At 42.0% G+C, this 23,757-nt stretch overlaps 2 protein-coding genes across 2 annotated transcripts; both read right to left on the bottom strand.

The window, feature by feature from the left end:
• Window positions 1-547: 547 nt before the first annotated feature.
• Window positions 548-9,503, bottom strand: LOC112228204 (serine/threonine-protein phosphatase 2A catalytic subunit alpha isoform-like). The gene is made up of 7 exons (XM_042309395.1): window positions 8,899-9,503; window positions 3,368-3,577; window positions 2,999-3,172; window positions 2,554-2,643; window positions 2,148-2,309; window positions 1,834-1,952; window positions 548-1,651 (listed from the first exon to the last, which is right to left on the bottom strand). The coding sequence occupies exons 1-7, from the start codon at window positions 8,998-9,000 to the stop codon at window positions 1,579-1,581; spliced, it is 930 nt and encodes a 309-aa protein (XP_042165329.1). The 5' UTR covers window positions 9,001-9,503; the 3' UTR covers window positions 548-1,578.
• A 2,937-nt stretch (window positions 9,504-12,440) lies between these two features.
• LOC112246616 (cyclin-dependent kinase-like 3) lies at window positions 12,441-23,560 on the bottom strand. The gene is made up of 13 exons (XM_024415059.2): window positions 23,068-23,560; window positions 22,710-22,896; window positions 22,352-22,546; window positions 21,829-22,007; window positions 21,499-21,611; window positions 19,716-19,855; window positions 19,459-19,547; window positions 19,022-19,166; window positions 18,240-18,499; window positions 17,915-17,993; window positions 15,373-15,511; window positions 12,734-12,834; window positions 12,441-12,575 (listed from the first exon to the last, which is right to left on the bottom strand). The coding sequence occupies exons 2-12, from the start codon at window positions 22,875-22,877 to the stop codon at window positions 12,734-12,736; spliced, it is 1,608 nt and encodes a 535-aa protein (XP_024270827.1). The 5' UTR covers window positions 22,878-22,896; window positions 23,068-23,560; the 3' UTR covers window positions 12,441-12,575.
• Between the last annotated feature and the right edge of the window lie 197 nt (window positions 23,561-23,757).

The raw sequence follows: 23,757 nt of genomic DNA, 5'->3' as shown, positions 1-23,757 counted from the left end.
TAAACGATTTGAAACGTATACTTACCTATATTTAAAGCCAAATATTTTTTTTACTGAGTGACTTTCACTTGAGTCATTTTCTCAAGTGATAAGCTACTTTTTCCACCACTGCTTTCCATCTATCGCATGTAGCTCCAAATCTTTACATTGACACACATTCCGGGTTGTAACTTCGAGTCCTGCCATTAGATGGCACGCTTTCACCATAATTTGTGTATTTCCATGGTAGCTTCGACACCTATCAACAATTACACGTTTGGGAAATTAGCAGTGGTTTACTGGTTGTTGGATCCGAAGTATTCATCCCTACAGTACTATTAAAATAATCAGTGCAGTTATTGATTAGCTATGTGAAAATGAGAAGGGACGTAATGAACAAACAAAATATCCTCAGCATCCATGGAAGCTCTTTTTCACCAGTTTGTTTTGTCAGCATATTTTGCCATCACTTGGATAACAGAATAATTCGTCATCAAGTCCATCAGCATTGTCAGATGAAGCCATAAAATCAATTGAGTAAACATGGCACAAGTCAAGGAGTAACAAGTCAAGGAGCAACTTATTTCTTTATTCAACAGGATCCCTCAATACAAACTCACTCCTCATGATTATGATTTAGTGTGACTGTTTCCAATGGAATTTCTTGAGCTGTCTGCCACACACACACACAATTGGAAGGGCATATGTTTAACCCAGCAAAAACCTGGTGACTATTTTTTTTTTTTTTTTTTAAGACAAAAAAAGAAGAAAAAAAAGAAGGGTTTAACAGCCATCTTGACTTGTAAAAACACAAAAGCCCAGTCCGGTCAAATGTGATTTTCCTGTGCTTTATATACATTTCCACACTATGAGGTTGTAATAAATGATAATGCCCTTTAGTGTAAGGCCGCTTAAAATTTCAGCCTGTTTTGGCGGGATGGAGTTTTGACCTGCCTGGTGATTTGATCGATAACATCTCCATTGGACATTAAACCTTTTTTTTTTTAAAGTGCAAACAGGTTTAAAAAAAAAAAAATCCTGAAAAAGGTGCAGATTCACAAAATCAGCATCGGTGCATTGGATTGAAAATGTTTCAATTAACAAAACTTGGTTACTGTGCTAACAATATAACTTTAGACCGTCCCCTCGCCCATACCCGGGCGCGAACCAGGGACCCTCTGCACACATCAACAACAGTCACCCACGAAGCATCGTTACCCATCGCTCCACAAAAGCTGCGGCCCTTGCAGAGCAAGGGGAACTACTACTTCAAGGTCTCAGAGCAAGTGACGTCACCGGTTGAAACGCTATTTAGCGCACCCCGCTAACTAAGCTAGCCGTTTCACAGCCGTTACACTAACCTTGAGAATGGAAACAGGGGAGTAGAGCTAGAGGAGTAAGGAATTGGAGTCCTTGGAGAATTTTGTAACACTTTTTGGTCCATGTACAGATGTTTTGTGAATGCTTAAATAGTGGTGCGAATACAATTATGTACATTGATGTTTTGCTGTGTCGTCCAACCATGGCCCCCTCTCCCACGGGTTTGGATGCTGAAGGTACTTTCATAAATCATGGCAATCCTGTACAAGTAGTGAGGTTTTACAGGAAGTAGTCCGGGGTGCGACGGGTGACATGGGGTTCCCCTCTACGAGGCGCAGGGTCAAACTGCAGGCTGGAAAACAAACAAACATCTCGTTTTTAATCTAAAATCCTGTTGATAGTTGATGGATCATTACATTTAGGTCATTTAACAGATGCTATTTTACTTCCTCCTCCAGAACTAGAGGACCTTGCTGGTAGAGCAACAAAGTGAGGACAGTTTGCCATTCATGGAACGGTAATCAATATGCTTACAAGGAGTATTTCAGGGTGTCGTCGAGTTCCATGATAGATGCCTGGTTACCACAACGGTAACAGTAATTTGGTGCACTGAATATAGTTACCACGTTTCGCTCATGGCACCAGTTGTAACCCTATAGAAGAAAATATAAGAAAAACAGTAGGACAGTGTAGTTGTGAATCAGAAATCTGAGAAAGTCCTATAGACATAACATTTTATAGTACATGTGCATCAACCTGAATGAGGTGGCTAACTTAATGCTTTCATATTTCACTTTATGATCACCTTTCAGATTTCAAGCATGGCGAACCAGCGACAGACAGCTTACCTCCATAACCAGCTGGTGAGCTCTGGAGACCAGGGTAAGGCGGTTGGCATGGTTAAATGTCTCGGATATATCCTGGCCAAAGGTGTAGCCGGCCCCCCTGGGGGAGATGCCCCAGCCCCCACGGTCATCTGGGTCTGACCACAGCAGGTCACACATGGGGCCCTGTGGAAGCAGCATAGTAATAAAGATATGGATAAAGATCTATATGGTGAATAAGGTCACAGAGCGGGGGAGGCAATAACAGAGTAGGATCGAAAGTCGATATGGTTAGTTGTGTTGTTTTGACCAAATGGTTGAAGTTAAGCTTAGGAGCAGACAAACTTATCCTAGACCTGTACCTAAAAGTTACTTCTAACTAGCAGCAATGAGACAGCAGAGTATGAAGCGGGGTTGTTGAGCCATGTACCTCGTGTGGCACTTCCTGCAAACGGTCCAGCGCTCGGATGTGATCCAACGTGTCTATGGACGGAGACAGGCCTCCGTGAAGACAGAATATCTTAGAAGGGAAAGAAAACAGAACATGTCACATGATAATTTAAATATCGGTTCTGACTCTGCGTAACAGTTGACTGAGACATAAGATACATACCCTTAAGTGAATTTGTATTTACAGCATACAACAGTTAAAGCAATGCAGATTCAGCCTCATATGGATTATATGTGTGAAACCTCAAAATGACAACAAGGACCTAGTTTACCAACGTTTACTCAACCGTATTAGCACAATACATGGTTGCCATTCCACTCAGACCAGGTTCAACAACGAGACTCCTGCACAGGCACACTAATAACAGAGTGATAGCCCCGTAATAACAAAGACATAGGATACTTAAAACATTAACACCTCTTACCTGAGTATCTACCAAGGCCGTGAGAGGAAGGTAATCGAAGAGGTCTGTGAAGTATTTCCATACGTTTGCATTGCCGTATTTCCTTAAGCACTCGTCATAGAAGCCGTACACCTGTGTGATCTGTCTGCTTTCGTGGTTCCCCCGAAGGATTGTGATGCGTTCGCGGTACCGAACCTGTGATCAAAATATAGGGGATTACTAAACAGCACTGTTGAATGAATAGCCTACTAGAGCATTCTGAATGAGTGTCTTAGCATTATATTACTTTAGCATCACAAAGCCCGGTGTAAATGATTGAGCACTCTAGTAGGGCAAGTTCAAATATGAATGGTCATTCAAAAATTCCAAGTGTACGATAACAATACTTGCCTTAAGTGCTACAAGTAGTGTGACAGTTTCTACAGAGTAGTAGCCTCGGTCAACATAGTCTCCCATGAACAGGTAGTTTGTGTCTGGAGACTTTCCTCCGATTCTGAAGAGCTCCATGAGGTCGTGGAACTGGCCGTGGACGTCTCCACACACTGTAACAGGACATCGGACCTCCTGCACGTTGGATTCCTTGGTCAATATTTCCTTTGCCTGGACAAAATCACACAATTAGGCAAAGTTTCTCCTTACCCTGGACAAAACAAACATAAGTCTATGTTGTAGGCTACATTGCAAAACGTTTGAGAGCCTCCCTTCCCACCCATAACCCCCCCCAAGAAAATAAAGACCAATGACATTTGGCAAGCTAGTTGAATGGCAAAGCAGTTCCTAGAAACCAGTGGACTGTGAAGTGAAGCTCTAAGAAGACAAATAAGGCCCGCTCTAAGAAGACAAATAAGGCCCGCTCTAAGAAGACCAATAAGGGCAGCTCTAAGAAGAACAATAAGGGCCGCTCTAAGAAGAACAATAAGGGCCGCTCTAAGAAGAACAATAAGGGCCGCTCTAAGAAGAAAGAAGGGCCGCTCTAAGAAGAACAATAAGGGCCGCTCTAAGAAGAACAATAAGGGCCGCTCTAAGAAGAACAATAAGGGCCGCTCTAAGAAGAACAATAAGGGCCGCTCTAAGAAGAACAATAAGGGCTCTAAGAAGAACAATAAGGCCGCTCTAAGAAGAACAATAAGGCCTGCTCTAAGAAGAACAATAAGGGCCAATAAGGCTCTCTAAGAAGAACAATAAGGCCTGCTCTAAGAAGAACAATAAGGCCTGCTCTAAGAAGAACAATAAGGCCTGCTCTAAGAAGAACAATAAGGCCTGCTCTAAGAAGAACAATAAGGCCTGCTCTAAGAAGAACAATAAGGCCTGCTCTAAGAAGAACAATAAGGCCTGCTCTAAGAAGAACAATAAGGCCTGCTCTAAGAAGAACAATAAGGCCTGCTCTAAGAAGAACAATAAGGCCTGCTCTAAGAAGAACAATAAGGCCTGCTGGGGCAAAGCAGATAATATTATAGCAGAAAAGTCCACTACTGTTATAGAATGCACCTGATTGCATGCAGAGCTATATTTGTTGCCAATGCAATCTCCCCCCCCCCCCTCAAAAAGCATCAGTGTTAGTCTTTGAAAAAAGTTATAGGTTAAACAAAGTGGAAACAAATGCCTAGACCCACCTCCAGACCATTCAAGGGACAGAAAATACTTTTTTTTTTAAATCAGTAGGGATGCTCCTTGAGGTGTCTGGCTGGGATAATAAATTGTTGGCAGAACTACACTGGGGGTGGAGTGGTATAAGGAGCTTTTAGAGCATGAATCCCATTTGGAGAGTAGCAGGGCTGTGTCACTGTGTGTGGGTCAGAGATGAACGAGAGATCTCTGATCCAGGCAGCAACACCCTGAGAAAGCAGGGGAGAGACACTGGCAGATTGAGGAGAGAAACAGAGCGACCAAGGCATATGAAACAAACCTGATATTTTTCCAAATTAATTTGAGTGGCAATTACAAATTAAAAGAATCAGATAAGAGCCAGAACCCGACAAACTATTGTAGGTCAGTGGAACTTAGAACATTGGTAAACATAGTATATAACAGTCAATACAGCTTACAATATGGTATAACCTCAGAAGACAGATCTTTCATCAGTAACCTAAAACAACTGATCTCGACATGTCTATATTGAATGGATGACGTAAATGCCTCACCCCTCATAACAGCACCTAAAGATATGCCTTGCTGGCATCAGCTAAAAACCTCAAGTTCGTTAATTCATCATACACAGAGCAATGAAATGCTTACTTACAGGTTCACCTTTTGACAATACAAAAAGTGAATACAAAGAGTAGTAAAAATAAAAAACAACTAAAAATAGAATAGTAATTGAGCAAAAATATGACACTAGGTGGCACTAATTAAAGTCAGATATTTACATGTCGTAAAGTACCATACGCCGGAAATAAAGAAATATAGCTAGCTAATGACCTTTTCCACGTGGGAAAAAAAACTGAACAGACTTGCTAGCAACGTTAGGTCAGGATAAATAAAAATAAAAACTCTTCATTCAGACTCAAATCATGGACACTTTGCATGATATACTTACGTTTCTACCTTCTTGCCCTTTGTGCTGTTGTCTGTGGCCTTTAATGTTTGTACCATGTTTTGTGCTGCTACCATGTTGTGCTGCTGCCATGTGTAGTAGTCTTAGGCCTCTCTTTATGTAGTGTTGGGATGTGTTTTGTCCTATTTTTTTTTTGTTGAAATAAAGGGAACACTTAAACACAATGTAACTCCAAGTCAATCACAGTTCTGTGAAATCAAACTGTCCACTTAGGAAGCAACACTGATTGACAATACATTTCACATGCTGTTGTGCAAATGGAATAGACAACAGGTGGAAATTCTAGGCAATTAGCAAGACACCCCCAATAAAGGAGTGGTTCTAAAGGTGGTGACCACAGACCACTTCTCAGTTCCTATGCTTCCTGGCTGATGTTTTGGTCACTTTTGAATGCTGGCGGTGCTTTCACTCTAGTGGTAGCATGAGACGGAGTCTACAACCCACACAAGTGGCTCAGGTAGTGCAGCTCATCCAAGATGGCAAATCAATGCGAGCTGTGGCAAGAAGGTTTGCTGTGTCTGTCAGCATAGTGTCCAGAGCATGGAGGCGCTACCAGGAGACAGGCCAGTACATCAGGACACGTGGAGGAGGCCGTAGGAGGGCAACAACCCAGCAGCAGGACCGCTACCTCCGCCTTTGTGCAAGGAGGAGCACTGCCAGAGCCCTGCAAAATTACCTCCAGCAGGCCACAAATGTGCATGTGTCTGCGCAAACGGTCAGAAACAAACTCCATGAGGGTGGTATGAGGGCCCGACGTCCACAGGTGGGGGTTGTGCTTAAAGCCCAACACCGTGCAGGACATTTGGCATTTGCCAGAGAACACCAAGATTAGCAAATTAGCCACTGGCGCACTGTGCTCTTCACAGATGAAAGCAGGTTCACACTGAGCACGTGATAGATGTGACAGAGTCTGGAGATGCCGTGGAGAATGTTCTGCTGCCTGCAACATCCTCCAGCATGACCGGTTTGGCGGTGGGTCAGTCATGGTGTGGGGTGGCATTTCTTTGGGGGGCCGCACAGCCCTCCATGTGCTCGCCAGAGGTAGCCCGACTGCCATTAGGTACCGAGATGAGATCCTCAGACCCCTTGTGAGACCATATGCTGGTGCGGTTGGCCCTGGGTTCCTCCTAATGCAAGACAATGCTAGACCTCATGTGGCTGGAGTGTGTCAGCAGTTCCTGCAAGAGGAAGGCATTGATGCTATGGACTGGCCCGCCCGTTCCCCAGACCTGAATCCAATTGAGCACATCTGGGACGTCATGTCTCGCTCCATCCACCAACGCCACGTTGCACCACAGACTATCCAGGAGTTGGCGGATGCTTTAGTCCAGGTCTGGGAGGAGATCCCTCAGGAGACCATCCGCCACCTCATCAGGAGCATACCCAGGCGTTGTAGGGAGGTCACACACACACTACTGAGCCTCATTGACTTGTTTTAAGGACATTACATCAAAGTTGGATCAGCCTGTAGTGTAGTTTTCCACTTTAATTTTGAGTGTTACTCCAAATCCAGACCTCCATGGGTTGATAAATTTGATTTCCATTGATAATTTGTGTGTGATTGTTGTCAGCACATTCAACTATGTAAAGAAAAAAGTATTTTATCTGAATGAATGAAATATTCTTATTTAGGATGTTATTTTAGTGTTCCCTTTATTTCTTTGAGCAGTGTATTTTAAATCCCAGTCCTGTCCTCACAGGAGGCTTTTTGCCTTTTGGCAGGCAGTCATTGTAAATAAGACTTTGTTCTTAGCTTGCCTAGATAAATACAAATGTTAAATAATTAAACATGCCAGACCAGGAAATAGTTCAATAGTGTAATAAAACAATTGACAAGACAATAGTTATAAGAAAACCTTTAGCCTAGAATGATTTCACAGAATAAACAAAGTGAAGTTCATCAGTAAATCACTCTTCCCCCATTCTGTAATTTGTATCCCAAGACAGAGGCCATTCCACCAGTGTTATATTGAGTCATAGAGCCCAGCAACAATGTGGTAGTGATGCAACACAGAATCAATCACATCCAAAGCTATTTTTACTCTGGCTACGCATTCTGCTGAACACATTAACAAAATGCACAGGGGATGGATGCATCAGCCATGACTGAGCAAATGTGTGCTCTACAAACCACACCACTACTATGCTTATACCTACTGTTTAAGAGCTGGTCAATCACATGTTCAGGGGTATGTGAGAAAACTGATTACAACATGGAAACCATTGAGTAAATGGCAAAACCACTCGTTGAGACTGAACTCCACAGGATAATAGAATATGATCACTGACACCTTGTAGCCTAGTGGTGAATATTTGGCAATGGGAAATACTAGCCGAGTACCATTTTCATCCATACTGTAATCCTGGCCTCTAACCTACAAATCATCTCAGGACATGAATCACCTGTTTGTAAACAAGTCAAACGAGTACGACACACCTAGTTATTTTTTTTTAAAGTATTTAAAACCATACACAAGTGTAACAGCCAAGTGAAAAGATGATCAATGAAGATTGATGTTAAATCCCTGCTCAAACCCTAGGTGACTTGATAAAGTGAAAGTTAAGTCTGACCTAGTTCTTGTCATGTCCCACAGTTCAGTTCACTCAGGGTGAGAATCCTTGATGTGTGTACGTCTGTTTTACAACTGTATTCAAGTGTGTATGGTCTGACTATATTAAACAAATAAATTAAAATACTTGACATGTCTTTGACAAACGCAATGATTTTGCCACAGGACACTCAGTCATACCATCAGCACATACAGTATGACGCTAACCCCCCAATAACTAAAATGAGACAGACAGTCTGAATGAGTTGGTAGTAAACCAGGTAAAGAATGCAAGCCAAGTATGTGACTTGCATTCTTTAGCTGGTCTTCAAGTTAGTCAACCACTATCGACACGTTTGCCATTTAAAACAAAAATGTGACAAACAAAAACATTTTTCTATGAATGAATGTAAAGGTTTGGCTTCTCCAAAATAAACCATACATATTGCTGCAGTGAAATGCTAAACCAGTTTTACAGCTGAGGATAATGAGAAGTTGTGCAATGTAATGTTACTTACATCGGCGCCATTTTAAGAAAGTCTGGTAAGAATGGAAGGGTCAAACAGCTACATTCGAATAGTGATATATTTTGTAAGGCATACATGTTACTATTTCTGAAAGGCTGACGAACATTTTAGACAGACCTACACGAGAAAGTTGGCTATATAAATAACCACTCTTGAAACTAGACAGGATTATGTTATAAGCTATTTGGCAAGTGCTGATAGCGACAAACTGCGCAATATGTATAGTATCATCCCCTGAATGTTACACTGAAACATTTTACAATAGGAAAGTTATATTTCCGTATACCTTACCTTTTCGCAAAGCGTTTTTACTTGGCTCTCTGACAGCTGTTTGCAGTCGTTGATTTGTTCGATCCATAAGTCGATTTCCTTCGTAAAACACTTCTCGTCCATTCCTGATTGTTATTTTGGTTAATTCAGTGGCACGGAAATTGTTATTTTCCTAAATTCTCGCAATCCTCCCCCAAATTGACCAACCAAGTTGCATGCGTTTCTAATTGACACATAAATTGACGAACGTCGATGAACCAGATCGACTAAGATATGTGGAGACGTCAGTAGCTGTTATCCCAACCTAGGCCGTGATCCACTCAACACAAGTCGGACTGGGAGCGCCAGGGAAATGCCGCATTACTATTGGTCTCCCAGTAGAAATCTTTGCATTCTTATTGGCTATTGGGCGACTCGGTTGCATGGCCCGGTACCCCGCGTAAATTTATCTTCATACAAAATGTTCTGGTCGAAAATGTACGAATTACCCTCCTTCTAAACGTCTATATCTGTATAGCAGACGCAGTAGCCATCTGACATAGAGAAATACATGTCGGTGTCATAGCATGCTTGCCGGCATACGGTGCCTTCAGAAAGTATTTAGACCCCTCGACCTTTTCACAATATTGTTACGTAACAGCCTTAATCTAAAATTGATTGATAACATATTTCCTCAGCATTCTACACACAATACCCCATAACTACAAAGCGAAGAAAAAAAAAAGTCCTTATAAGTATTCAGGCCCCTTGCTATTAGACTTGAAATTGAGCTCAGGTGCATCCTGTTTCCATTGATCATCCTTGAGATGTTTCTACCATTTGATTGGAGTCCACCTGTGGTAAATTCAATTGATTGGACATGATTTGGAAAGGCACACACCTGTCTATATAAGGTGCCACAATTGGCAGTGCATGTCCCAGAAAAAACCAAGCCATGAGGTCAAAGGAATTGTCTGTCGAGCTCAGAGACAGGATTGTGGCGAGGCACAGATATGGTAAAGGGTACCAAAAAATGTCTGCAGCATTGAAGGTCCCCAAGAACACAGTGGCCTCCATCATTCTAAAATGGAAGAAGTTTGGAACCACCACCACTCTTCCTGGAGCTGGCTGCCCAGCCAAACTGAACAATCGGGGGAAAGGGGCCTTGTTCAGATAGGTGACCAAGAACCTGATGGTCACACTGACAGAGCTCTAGAGTTCCTTAGTGGAGATGGGAGGACCTTCCAGAAGGACAACCATCTCTGCAGCACTCCACCAATCAGGCCTTTATGGTAGAGTGGCCAGATGGAAGCCACTCCTCAGTAAAAGGCACATGACAGCCCGCTTGGAGATGGCCTAAAGACTCTCAGACCGTGGGAAATGAGATTCTCTGGTATGATGAAACCAAGATTGACCTCTTTTGCCTGAATGCCAAGCATCACATCTGGAGGAAACCTGGCACCATCCCTACGGTAAAGCATGGGTGTGGCAGCATCATGCTGTGGGGATGTTTTTCAGCGACAGGGAGACTAGTTAATATCGAGGCAAAGTACAGATCGATCCTTGATGAAAACCTGCTCCAGGGCACTCAAGACCTCAGACTGGGGTGATTGTTCACCTTCCAACAGGGCAACAACCCTAAGCACACAGCCAAGACAATGCATGATTGGCTTCGGGACAAGTCTCTGAAAGTCCTTGAGTGACCCAGCCAGAGCTTGGACTTGAACCAGATCAAACATCTCTGGAGAGACCTGCAAATAGCTGTGCAGCGATGCTCCCCATCCAACCTGACCGAGCTTGAGAGGATCTGCAGAGAATGGGAGAAACTCTCCAAACACAGGTGTGCCAAGCTTGTAGCGTCATACTCAAGAAGACATGAGGCTGTAATCACTGCCAAAGGTGCTTCAACAATGTACTGAGTAAAGGGTCTGACAAGTTATGTAAATGTGTTATTTTATTTTCATTTTAAATTATACATTTGCAAAAATGCCTAAAACCTGCTTTTGCTTTGTCATTATGGGATATTGTGTGTAGATTGATTTAGGGGGAAAAAACAATTTAATCAATTTTAGAATAAGACTAACATAACAATGTGGAGAAAGTGAAGGGGTCTGAATTCTTTCCCGAATTAACCTAATATGTATTTATGTAAAAACATGGACCACAATAGCAAGTCTCGGACTTGATTGTGCAATCAAGTCACTTTAAAACAATCTTTGTGCTTGTATATATGTTTAACTGACAAAAATCAATCTAAACTGTGCAGTGGCCAATTGGTGAATAGAAAGAGACATCTATTACAAAACACCCAAATGTTTAATGACATTTGAATTCCCAAGCCAAGCCTTTGATACTGGGTAAGCCTACAAGGTAGGGAGGGATGTTTTTTTCCATTTGTCGAGATTGACTGTCTATTGTGGTGTTGAAAACAATGATATTGACGTGCCCAAAGTCTGTATGCTTGGTTTATTTATTACAGTACATGTGAAAATATTTTTACCATTGGGGAAGGTGCATTTTAAATCTTGAGTAAAAATAATTGAAAGGTCTATTGTGTACCCGTTTGTCCTCTGTAGTTGTGTGACTTTGTTAGCAGAAAACTATACTATTTCACTGTGTGAGGACAAGCAAGTACAGGGAGTTAAATAACACATGAAACAAACCAAGGACAGCGTCTGGACAAGGGGAACAAAACGACAGTAATGCAAACACTGCGGAGGCAATCAATAAAGTAGAGTCCAGGTGAGTCCCATGAAGCGCTGATGCACGTAACAATGGTGACAGGTGTGCGTAACGATGGGCCGCCTGGCGCCCTCAAGTGCCAGAGGGGGAGCGGGAGCAGGCGTGACACATTGCCTGCATTCCAAGCACTTAAAAGACACACCCTATCTCCTCAACCATCAAATTAAGTAGACACTTCTGATGTATCATGACGTCTGACGAGTATCCACTTGCATTCATCCCGCGATGATTGTGTTTTCAGCCACTGGTAGCTTGTGGGTGCTTTATATGCTCTACAGTCAATTATGATTGCACGTCTACTTATATTAACTATATAATTATTAATATACACCTACTTATACACCTACACCTACTTAATTATCACCTACTGTGATAGCTAGCAAATGAATTAGCTAAATAAAGTTAGCCTGCCAAGCTATTTCTGAAGGAACATTTCCGAAAGCTAACCAAACAAAAACATCATTACTTTATGAAACATGTTTGTGCATTAGTAGCACAATTTCTAACTTATTTACATTCGGTTTTACTTACACTTGTATGTTGACTCCATATTGACGTTGAGGTTTTATGTCTTGGTCTGACTTTTATTAGCGGATGTACAATCATCGCAAATCTAATTATGGGGCGTTTCAATTGGCACATCCGCATTTTGCAAATGCGGATGTGCCAATTGAATCTCAACAACAGTCTGGGGGGGTATCTTTAATTTCAATATCTTTCTTTTTGAATGGTTGGTGGGGCACAGTGAGGGATATGGTGGATAAAATACTGAAAAGTGGAACAAAAAAATACGTTATTCTAACTGTTGAAGTTAAAGATACTCTGTTATCACACAAACCGAGTGTGTCTAAAACATTTATTGTTATTCTTTTTATTAAATTCAGTCAAATGTTGTTTAGGGACATAAACCATCCTGTGCCAGGACCCAGTTAAGAATTCAGATCAACTCTCAATGGTAGTACTGTTCCCTCCAAAACCTGAAGAAAAAACATTCAATTAAGAAATAATTGTCCTGAATAACGTTGACATAGTCCTTAACTGAGTTAGGCCTCCTAGAGAGTTAATAACAACAACAGTTTATATAATACTTGTCTGTACCTATGCATCGCTTGACAAATATTTGTCAGAATCTTACCTACTTATTTCCGTGGTCAGTGAAATCGGATGACGGCAATGATGGTATTCTGGAGTCTTCTTCTCTTCCTCTGCTCTTCAGCTCCTTCCTCAAGTGCTTTGCTTAATAAAACAATAATAATGTTTCTTCTGAACACACACACTAATCTACACTTTGAAAAACCATACTTAATCTGCACAGATAACCATACTTTGGTTACACATAGGGTGATGGTAACACATTACATTTACATAGGAGAGTAAAACATTCTGTATCAAGCAGCATGTTGTCAACATGGATGAGTTCACTCAACAAGTTCTATCTGTACCACATTATTAGAATCAAACATGGTCTGCTTAGAATATATTTCTCTGATCTATATTCTGATGATATATTCTTCAGTAATCAGAACGGATTGTTTAGGCAGATATGGCCATTATCTAATCTCTCTTTTGCTCTGCCCCTGTGTGTGTGTGTGCGTGCGTGCGTGCGTGCGTGTGTGCCAGCACTGTCTGTTTTGCCCAGCTGGACCACTATCCATGACAAAAACATAACCCTTGCCCTCAATCACCACCGCCAGTTCCCTCCTCACTGAGGCCCACACACACTACATCATGAAAATTTGAATTAGCAGTTCAATTCAAAGAAAGAGCTCAGGAATATATATGTATCCCATGCAATGTTGGTTATTATCATAAATTAATTCTGCTCAATAGCAGAATAAAGGGCTGAGGAGAAGTGGGAGGGCACAGTGAGAACTACTGATTAGTCTTCTGATTCAGTCATTTTTTACTATAGCAATACAAAGGACAAACTATACTAAACAAAAATATAAACGCAACATGCAACAATTTAAACAAATTAGCAAGCATAGATACAGCCACATCATGTGACAGAGTGAAATGCAGTATACCTGCGTCTGAAATGGCACTATATTCCCTATATAGTGCACTACATTTGACCGGAGCCCTATGCATTACTTTTGACCTATGGGCCCAGGTCAAAATTAGTGCATTACAGAATAGGGTAACATTTGGGAAACAGCCTATAAGGACAGAGGCCTGGCCAGCATCTTATTTATTTGTCTGTGGGGGGTTTTAGGCTGTGTCACAGAATTTTTGACCTTCTCTGCAGCAGATCCTCAGGAGACATTGGCACATAACACAATACAGAGAAGCGGTGGGGTGGGCCAAATCCTATAGTAACATTGTTTCGGCCCTAATCCTAGAGCAACATTACTCCGGCCCTAATCCTAGAGCAACATTACTCCGGCCCTAATCCTAGAGCAACATTACTCCGGCCCTAATCCTAGAGCAACATTACTCTGGCCCTAATCCTAGAGTAACATTATTCCGGCCCTAATCCTAGAGTAACATTACTCCGGCCCTAATCCTAGAGTAACATTACTCCGGCCCTAATCCTAGAGCAACATTACTCCGGCCCTAATCCTAGAGCAACATTACTCCGGCCCTAATCCTAGAGCAACATTACTCCGGCCCTAATCCTAGAGTAACATTACTCCGACCCTAACCCCAGAGTAACATTACTCCGACCCTAATCATAGAGTAACATTACTCCGGCCCTAATCATAGAGCAACATTACTCCGGCCCTAATCCTACAGTAACATTACTCCGACCTTAATCCAAGAGTAACATTACTCCGACCCTAATCCTACAGTAACATTACTCTGGCCCTAATCCTAGAGTAACATTACTCTGACCCTAATCGTAGAGTAGCATTACTCCGACCCTAATCCTAGAGTAACATTACTCCAACCCTAATCCTAGAGTAACATTACTCCGGCCACATGCTCTAGTGTGCTGGAGCCACACTGAGCCGTGACACCCCATTAAGTACAAACTTGGCGCATTAACATTTTTCAACAACACCAAACGCCTTCAATAAATCAATGGATGTTTATCTCTGTCCTCAGGTGATTCAATGATACAAGTTATTTAATTGATTAATACTACACAGCCCTGTAGTTTCATTCTCGTTCAGTCTTGGGCCAATTTCTTTTTGTTTTCAATTAAGTCAGACAGATTCATTTTGGAAATTATGTGTCTTCAAGTCTAGTATCAGATTCAATTTTGGGAATTGACTTACCGTGGGAGCTGACTTACAGTGGGAGCTGACTTACCGTGGGAGCTGACTTACCGTGGGAGCTGACTTACCGTGGGAGCTGACTTACAGTGGGAGCTGACTTACAGTGGAGCTGACTTACAGTGGGAGCTGCCTTACAGTGGGAGCTGACATTTTGGAAACAGTGGGAGCTGACTTCACAGTGGGAGCTGACTTACCGTGGGAGCTGACTTTACCGTGGGAGCTGACTTACCGTGGGAGCTGACTTACCGTGGGAGCTGACTTACCGTGGGAGCTGACTTACTGTGGGAGATGACTTACCGTGGGAGCTGACTTACAGTGGGAGCTGACTTACAGTGGGAGTAAGGTCAAGTTGCCCCTAGACACTGATCTAAGGTCAATTTGTGTTTTCCTAATACCTCTATCAGTTATGGTTAAGATTTGGTGAGAGGAAGATGATCCAAGATCTGAGAAAAATTACAACTTCCACCCAAAGCTTTACAGGGGATCACATGATTTAGTAGAAAGACAAGTAAAATACAAGATAGAGAACTGAAACCAAGACAACGTTGTTTACCATCTGTAAACTTCAGCTCCATCTGGTGGCCGAACACAGGAAGTCCAGGGAAGCGCACATCTCTCATGTCTCTCACTGACTTCACCTTCTTTTTAGCCAGACTGGACATCTCAACCTGGAGGTTATTATGGCTGTCACTCTGCAATACAACCAAACACAACACAATCATAAAAATATACACAAACATAAACACACATTCAATACCTTCATGTTCTCATTAACAAGTCAAGTATACAGTCGTGGCCAAACGTTTTGAGAATAACACAAATATTAATTTTCACAAAGTTTGCTGCATCAGTGTCTTTAGATATTTTTGTCAGATGGAATACTGAAGTATAATTACAAGCATGTCATAAGTGTCAAAGGCATTTATTGACAATTACATGAAGTTGGTGCAAAGAGTCAACATTTGCCGTGTTAACCCTTCTTTTCAAGACCTCTGCAATCCGCCCTGGCATGCTGTCAATTAACTTCTGGGCCACATCCTGACTGATGGGAGCCCATTCTTGCATAATCAATGCTTGGAGTTTGTCCGAATTTGTGGGGTTTTGTTTGTCCACCCGCCTCTTGAGAATTGACCACAAGTTCTCAATGGGATTAAGGTGTGGGGAGTATCCTGGCCATGGACCCAAAATATCAATGTTCTGTTCCCCGAGCCAAGGTGCTCCATCATGCTGGAAAATGCATTGTTCGTCACCAAACTGTTTCTGGATGGTTGGGAGAAGTTGCTCTCGGAGGATGTGCTGGTACCATTCTTTATTCATGGCTGTGTTCTTAGGCAAAATTGTGAGTGAGCCCACTGCCTTGGCTGAGAAGCAACCCCACACATGAATGGTCTCAGGATGCTTTACTGTTGGCATGACACAGCACTGATGGTAGCGCTCACCTTGTCTTCTCCGGACAAGCATTTTTCCGGATGCCCCAAACAATTGGAAGTGGGATTCATCAGAGAAAATGACTTTACCCCAGTCCTCAGCAGTCCAATCCCTGTACCTTTTGCAGAATATCAGTCTGTCCCTGATGTTTTTCCTGGAGAGAAGTGGCTTCTTTGCTGCCCTTCTTGACACCAGGCCATCCTCCAAAAGTCTTTGTCTCACTGTACGTGCAGATGCACTCACACCTGCCTGCTGCCATTCCTGAGCAAGCTCAGTACTGGTGGTGCCCCGATCCCGCAGCTGAATCAACTTTAGGAAACGGTCCTGGCGCTTGCTGGACTTTCTTGGGCGCCCTGAAGCCTTCTTCACAACAATTGAACCACTCTCCATGAAGTTCTTGATGATCCGATAAATGGTTGATTTAGGTGCAATCTTACTGGCAGCAATATCCTTGTCTGTGAATGCCTTTTTGTGCAAAGCAATGATGACGGCACGTGTTTCCTTGCAGGCAACCATGGTTGACAGAGGAAGAACAATGATTCCAAGTACCACCCTCCTTTAGAAGCTTCCAGCCTGTTATTCAAACTCAATCAGCATGACAGAGTGATCTCCAGCCTTGTCCTCGTCAACACTCACACCTGTGTTAACGAAATAATCACTGACATGATGTCAGCTGGTCCTTTTGTGGCAGGGCTGAAATGCAGTGGAAATGTTTTTTGGAGATTCAGTTCATTTGCATGGCAAAGAGGGACTGTGCCATTAATTGCAATTCATCTGATCACTCTTCATAACATTCTGGAGTATATGCAAATTACCATCATACAAACTGAGGCAGCAGACTTTGTGAAAATTAATATTTGTGTTATTCTCAAAACTTTTGGCCACGACTGTACATTGATTACATATCTTTATATACTTCCAAAGTGTATATTCTTATATAAAGATATTTAATCAATGTATACTTGACTTGTTAATGAGAACATGAAGGTATTTATTGCATGTGTGTTTATGTTTGTGTATATAAATATATATATATGATGTGATCTATGTTAAATCTATGTTAAATATAATCAGGAATTTACATTAGGCTATTTGTCTGTAACTGTACTACGATAGCTATGATAAACACTCGTCAGGGCAAAACAAAAATATTTATGTAAAAAAATATACATGTAGATGTCATAAGGTATTTTGAACAATAGAAGAAATAGACAGTTGTTTGCTACTATATTGTAAAAGCTTGCATTTTCATTGCGCCCAATTATTTTATATGGTAATCACGGCTGCATTCCAAGTGGGTTAACATTGTCTTCCATGAGGTTTAACGTGATGACAGAAAGAGTGTAAACACATAAGACACTATGTTCTGTTCTTAACATACAGGGCGAGATGTTAGGAAAACTACAACATTACATTGGGGTGAGTCAGAGAGGCATTCCTTTGGGAGTGGAAACAATGACAAAGAGCTTGTCAGCCCCATTGACTGTTGCATGTACAGACACCCACGCACCCACCTGCTGTTACAGACATACTGTAGGCTTGGGCCAGATGTCAAGCATGTTATATAATAGAAGGTTTGGTATTTTATCTTTTTGTTTATTCACTTGCTTGTTTTCATGTGTCTGTGTTCCCCTTTACATGCACTGCACACACCTTTCCTTACTTACCTGAGACGGGGCATCAGTCAGCTGACTATTCCCCATGGCCAGGTCAGTAGGGCTCGGCCGTCTCTTTACCTTAGCAGTGCTACAAACACAGACACAAGCATGAGAATCACTGACTTGGTATACCCTACCAAAGCATGCTTTTCAAGAACTGCCAGGATGAAATGACAGAATGTCCACAATAGATAAATACGTTTAAGAATATACACTTTGGAAGTACTGGATCTAGTGAGTCTGATACAGCTACTCTGAAATCACTGGGTGGTATTCTGAACAACACTATACCAGATAAAGCGTCCTATATCTCTCTGATCTGAGAGCCACTGACCGGGACTTAGTGACTTCCATACAGCATGGAACGGGGACAGCAGCAAAAAGATTGTTGCTGGCGTTGATGCGGGGCATGGTAAAGGCCACAGCCTTGTCCTGAGATTGAGGGGGGTCTGGGATGGAGGTAGAGGTGGAGGTAAAGGGCTGTCTGTTTGTCTGAGATGAGACAGGGCTGCAGGTCATCCTGATCTCTGACCTCCTGCCTGCCCTAGAATGCTTCTGCTCAGGCTCCTTCCCACGTCGGTCCTTCTCAGTGTCCTAAAACAAAAACAGTCCATGTGCAGTATGGCCGACTGGTATGGATCTTGTAAATCTATATTTCTACAACACCGTATATATGCTTTGACTTGTAGTTACTTTAACTCTACCTACATGTACATATTACCTCAATAACCTCGACTAAGCTGTGCACCCACACATTGACTCTGTACCGTTACCCCATGTATATAGCCTTGCTACTGTTATTTTACTGCTGCTCTTTAATTATGTTTTATTATTTTTTATTTGTTACTTATCTATTTTTTACTTCACACTTATTTTTCTTAAAGCATTGTTGGTTAAGGGCTTGTAAGTAAGCATTTCACTGTAAGATCTATACCTGTTGTATTCGGCGCATGTGACAAATACAGTTTGATTTGATTTATTTACTTAGTTGCTCTGCCCACTTACTGCACATATAAATGGTTAAGAGCATGTGCTAAACGAACAGACCTGTAAAATGTAGAATACAGTGCTATCTTAGTGCTTTGCGCCCTGACTAAGGGTCCATGTAGTTTATACCTTCACTGGCTTTCTGTTACATGAGGATGAGGACAAGACTCCTGTTCCTTGGTCCTCTGGTGGCTCCCATGAGCTACTATGAATCCAGTGCATGCTGTTAACCTTGGCATCTTTCAGTATCAATGCCTGTATCTCTGGTATGAATCTGAAGCAGGAAGTAGCAGTTATTCAGGTCAATTGCAGTTCATGACATTATTACAACTACTAAACAGTATCCCATAAATATTAGAACATTTCAAGGAAAGTTCAAGGCTAGCAAAACAAGGCAAAACAACATGTGTGTGGCCAGACTATGACACTATGACAATGTAGTATCACATCCCCATTTTGTACGTAAGCAGGTCAGAATGTAGGTCAAGAATCTCACTCCACTCTCTTACAAGCTAATTGCTTCTCCCAGTACACTAGACATGCAAGGTTGACCGGACCCGACTCACCTTTCAACGAACCCGTCTTTGGTGAAGTACCGATGAACTAGCAACATGGAGCACGCAGCCCTGTGAGATGGATCAATCTGTAGGCATGACTAAAACAAAGAAGACCTTTACTGTAAAAGTAAACAACCCATGTCACATTCTTAGGGCCAGGCTTTTTCCTGACCATGTGACCTGCCCTGGAAATCCTCCTTGAATTCTTCAAGACAAACTCCTGTCACACTCCCTACACATTCTTCACTATCTCTCTGTAGACTTACATCCACTATTTCAGCCACTAAGAAGTGGAGTTTGTGGTACTTCCTCCTGGGGTCCCTGAGGAGCTGCACCTCAGGAAGGCTGGCCACAGCAAAGATGGGGTTCTGGAAGTACAGGTCTTGCTGATGATGGGTCAAAGGCCCTATCAAGACAAAGCACCTGTGTATCAATATACCATTACATAACAGATAATAGAAGGGGAGCCATCCTGAGGTTATCTCATTCCTTAAATCATTGTACAGTACTTCAATTATCTATGTAACCCAATTATGACCATCACACATTCAGTAGTAAAACGACACGATAACAAGATAATTAGCTGTACAATCACATAGCTTCACTTCTGATTAGCATTGATAGACAGTACACAGTACACGGCACTGGTTACATCCCCTGCACTCAGCGTGGTGGCAGCCATCACATCACCATGAAGTGTAATGAATCATTATTGTGACACAGAGAGTGTTGTAAATAGCTCTTTCATTCTGCTGGGAGGATGAGTTCTGTCCACAGACCGCTGGTGGAAGAGAGGAGACAGTATGTCGGCCTCTCCACGTCCCTCACTACCCGTGGCTTCAATCTTCACTGACATTCTGACATTAGCTCCCTCCAGAGAGCCTCTCTTTTCGGAAACAGAGAGATACACACTGGGGCGGATTAGAGAGTCAAATAGCCTGAGTATCCCATTCCACCAAAGAGAATTAATGAAACACAGATTGAACCTGCTAAAAGACTCTCTAATACAGAAGGGATCACTTTAATCTCTCTCTCACAGTATTAGGCATGTGTATCCCCGGCAAGTCAGTTATCCTAATGAAAACACCCAAGGAACATCCAAAAACAGCAGTGTTATCTCACTCCCCTCTATTTAGCTTGCGCTTATGTCCAGGGCCAAAATGCCAAAAGGATCATTGGGGTTTTCCTTGTACAGGCCTGGATAAAAGCCAAAATGCCACAGTTCATTTTCAGCATTGGTTTATTTGTCACTGCTGGCCAAGGATTGAATAAAGTTTATTTATAGAGCGAAGCCAATTGTCCCTCTCTGCCCCCGTATTAATCCACAAATCGACATACGATGTAAATCTGCTAAGCGTTAGGATAGGGCCAAATTCATTGGGGGGCTCTTAACCAGGAAAAAATGATGATATTCCAAATAGCCCTATTATCTATTTGATTTAGATTTATTTAATACAATGGCGGCCTACCCTGGCCAAACCTAACGACACTGGGCAAATTGGGCGCTACCCTATGGGACTCCCAATCACGGCCAGTTGTGATTCAGCCTGGAATCGAACCAGGGTCTGTAGTGATACCTCTAGCACTGAGATGTAGTGCCTTAGAACGATGCGCCATTCAGGAGCACTACTTTTGAGCAGAGCCCTATAAGCCCTGGTCAAAAGTAGTGCACAATAAAGGGAATAGGCTGCCATTTGGGATACAGATTACACTGCCTTTTTGTCTCTTTGTGACCTACTTTTCAACAATGGTGAAATCCTAGCAGGCCTGTTGCCCTACTGATGTCGGAAAAGCTTTAGGTTATCTGTGCTCCCTTCGGAGAATGGACAACAGTTTGATTAAGTGCAAATAGTTATTTTAATTACATCTACAATATTAGATGCCTCAGATGTTATCAAGTCCACATTTCCACCATTGATGCCCACACCCTTAGCATGGTCCCAGATCTGTTTTAGTCATTGTTTAGCCAATGACAATGAGTGACTAGGAGTTGATGATAGCAGAAACAGACTGTCACTCAGGCTAACATACCCATTGGTTTGTACTTACCCACTTTGCTGACTATTTTGTGCACCTGGTCCAGGTCAGAAGTCCCCGTCAGAAAAGCATTGCTTGTAGCCATCTCTATAATCAAGCAGCCAATGGCCCACACATCTACAGGTCTAGTAAAGAAAATGCAAAGAATCTATCATTCTAGAATGTCCTTCTAGCCAATCAGAAATGAGTATTCAACGATGCTGTGGTATAAACATGATATATCTGTATGAAAATGATGAGCAACCCTTAGAAGATTTGACGTTATAATTACTGTGGTCTTATTCCATAATACATTCAAGATTGAACACTGCCCTGAGATCTGTGGTTCTGCTTGATACCCACTTGCTGTAAGTGTTGTCTGCCACTAAAAGTTCTGGGGCTCTGTACCACCTCGTGGCCACATAGTCTGTGAGAGGCTCCCCAGTCGGTGCCAAGGTTCTGGCAAACCCAAAGTCACAGAGCTTTACCACCCCAGAGTTAGAGACAAGAACATTCTCAGGTTTGACATCTCTGTGAATGATCTGTTGAGAAAAGATGCATGTTTCAAGCCAGTGAAGAACTACTGTTTTACTGTCAACAAGTTTATTTCTTTAATATTGTTCAACGCCCTTCATAATAGCTAATTAAACTCGTAGTTTTAAACTTGTCAGTTGGCACATCATGTATTGTATATCTTCCTGTGCACTCACTAGGCAGACTCTATGAAATGAGAATAATATATATGCCATTTAGCAGACACTTTTATCCAAAGCAACTTAGTCATGCATGCATAGATTTTACGCACGGGTGGTCCCAAGAATCAAACCCACTATCCTGGCATTGCAAGCACTATGCTCTACCAACTGAGCTACAGAGGAATACTTGCATTGCTGGTGTGAAGGTAATCCATGGCTCGTAGAATTTGGAACATGTACTTTCTGAGGCGCTTGCTGTCCAAACCACGAGGATATCTCTCTAGGTCTTCCAGAACTGTGCGGTCAATGTACTCAAAGACAACATACAAGCGCTTCTTGAACCGGAATACCTCCAGCATGTTCACAAGGTTTTCATGGCGAAATTTCTGTGTAAAGACATATATGAACAGAATTAACGTTGTAGTAGTATGCTGTTATCAGGGATATGACATTAGTTGGACTGTAGCCAACGAGTGAATTGTACTCGATATTTGAGACAGTCACAGCAACACTGCTGCTTTATGTGGAACTGATCAATAAGTTCCTCACCCTCAGAAGTTTGATTTCTCTCATGATAACCTTTTTCATGGTTTTGTCCTCTTCCTTGTCATTGAACCTCTTGATGGCCACAATGTGTCCAATCTCCTTGTGTCGACACTTCATCACTGTACCATAGCTCCCCTCACCCACGACGCCAAGGTTCTCATACATATCCATCTTCCTTCAGTGGGCTGTCCTTGAGCACATATGGATAAATGTATTCGCATTCATTTTAAAGCATAAACAGATATAAAGGCATACAAAATACATACAACATCTAGTGTAATACTTTCAAATGACCAGTGAAAACAGGGTCATATAGCCTACAACGTGATTACACAAAACACAATGTGGTCAAAATACTTACTGCTGAGTAGATACAAAGATTATGTTCATGTATTTTTTTCTCCTGGCTTTACTGCTCTCATAAATTACACAATTTCATGTTTGAAATAAACGATGCCTCTAACTGACAGACCACTTCATGTTTGAAAAACACACTTCAGGTTTTCTTCCCAGAATTATTCCACCCCAGAATAATTCTGTCACAAACAAAAAGGTGTGAAATTAGAATGTTGTCACCATAACAGGCAAAGTTGATAACAATTGAGAGGCGTTCTAGAACATTCTACATGGATACAGTGTAATTAACCAAGTGAATAATTAGGTTTGAGCTGACATGTAAACTAGTCTTTACACCAAGAAATGACCATAACCATGGACACATGGTCAACTTGATATATGGTTTCTTTGCTACACATGACTAGATGAAATGTAAATAATGCTTCAGAGACTACATCAGCATATGTATTCTTTGCACAGGTATCCATGTTGCAACTGGTCGAGTGACTGATGAAGTTGGGATTAAACCATTATTTCTTGAGGAAAGGGTTAGCTTGTTAAATAAAAACAAACAACCGTTTATGTGATGTATGATAGACGACACTTTGAATACTAACCAAGTATAGGTGTCGTGTAAATTGCATGTACTGTTCACATATTGGATGAAATGTGTTAATTTGATAACATTCACACTACTCATAGTAGAAGTGGACTA

Source organism: Oncorhynchus tshawytscha, linkage group LG30, assembly GCF_018296145.1.
Source record: "Oncorhynchus tshawytscha isolate Ot180627B linkage group LG30, Otsh_v2.0, whole genome shotgun sequence".
NCBI lineage: Eukaryota > Metazoa > Chordata > Actinopteri > Salmoniformes > Salmonidae > Oncorhynchus > Oncorhynchus tshawytscha.
Note: the sequence above shows the minus strand (reverse complement) of the source record. Positions and strands in the feature narration are given on the sequence as shown.

What these genes read in the sequence shown, in the direction of transcription:
- LOC112228204 (XM_042309395.1), bottom strand. Translation starts at nt 9,000, where the DNA reads ATGGACGAGAAGTGTTTTACGAAGGAAATCGACTTATGGATCGAACAA. An exon ending in TAAAAACGCTTTGCGAAAAG is followed by an intron (nt 3,578 to 8,898) that starts GTAAGGTATACG and finishes GATTTTGTCCAG; the next exon opens with GCAAAGGAAATATTGACCAA. An exon ending in TGCAGGAAGTGCCACACGAG is followed by an intron (nt 2,310 to 2,553) that starts GTACATGGCTCA and finishes CTGCTTCCACAG; the next exon opens with GGCCCCATGTGTGACCTGCT.
- LOC112246616 (XM_024415059.2), bottom strand. Translation starts at nt 22,877, where the DNA reads ATGGATATGTATGAGAACCTTGGCGTCGTGGGTGAGGGGAGCTATGGT. An exon ending in TAGTGGCTGAAATAGTGGAT is followed by an intron (nt 19,548 to 19,715) that starts GTAAGTCTACAG and finishes TCTTTGTTTTAG; the next exon opens with TCATGCCTACAGATTGATCC. An exon ending in GGAGCTGAAGTTTACAGATG is followed by an intron (nt 12,835 to 15,372) that starts GTAAACAACGTT and finishes TGTTTTATTAAG; the next exon opens with CAAAGCACTTGAGGAAGGAG.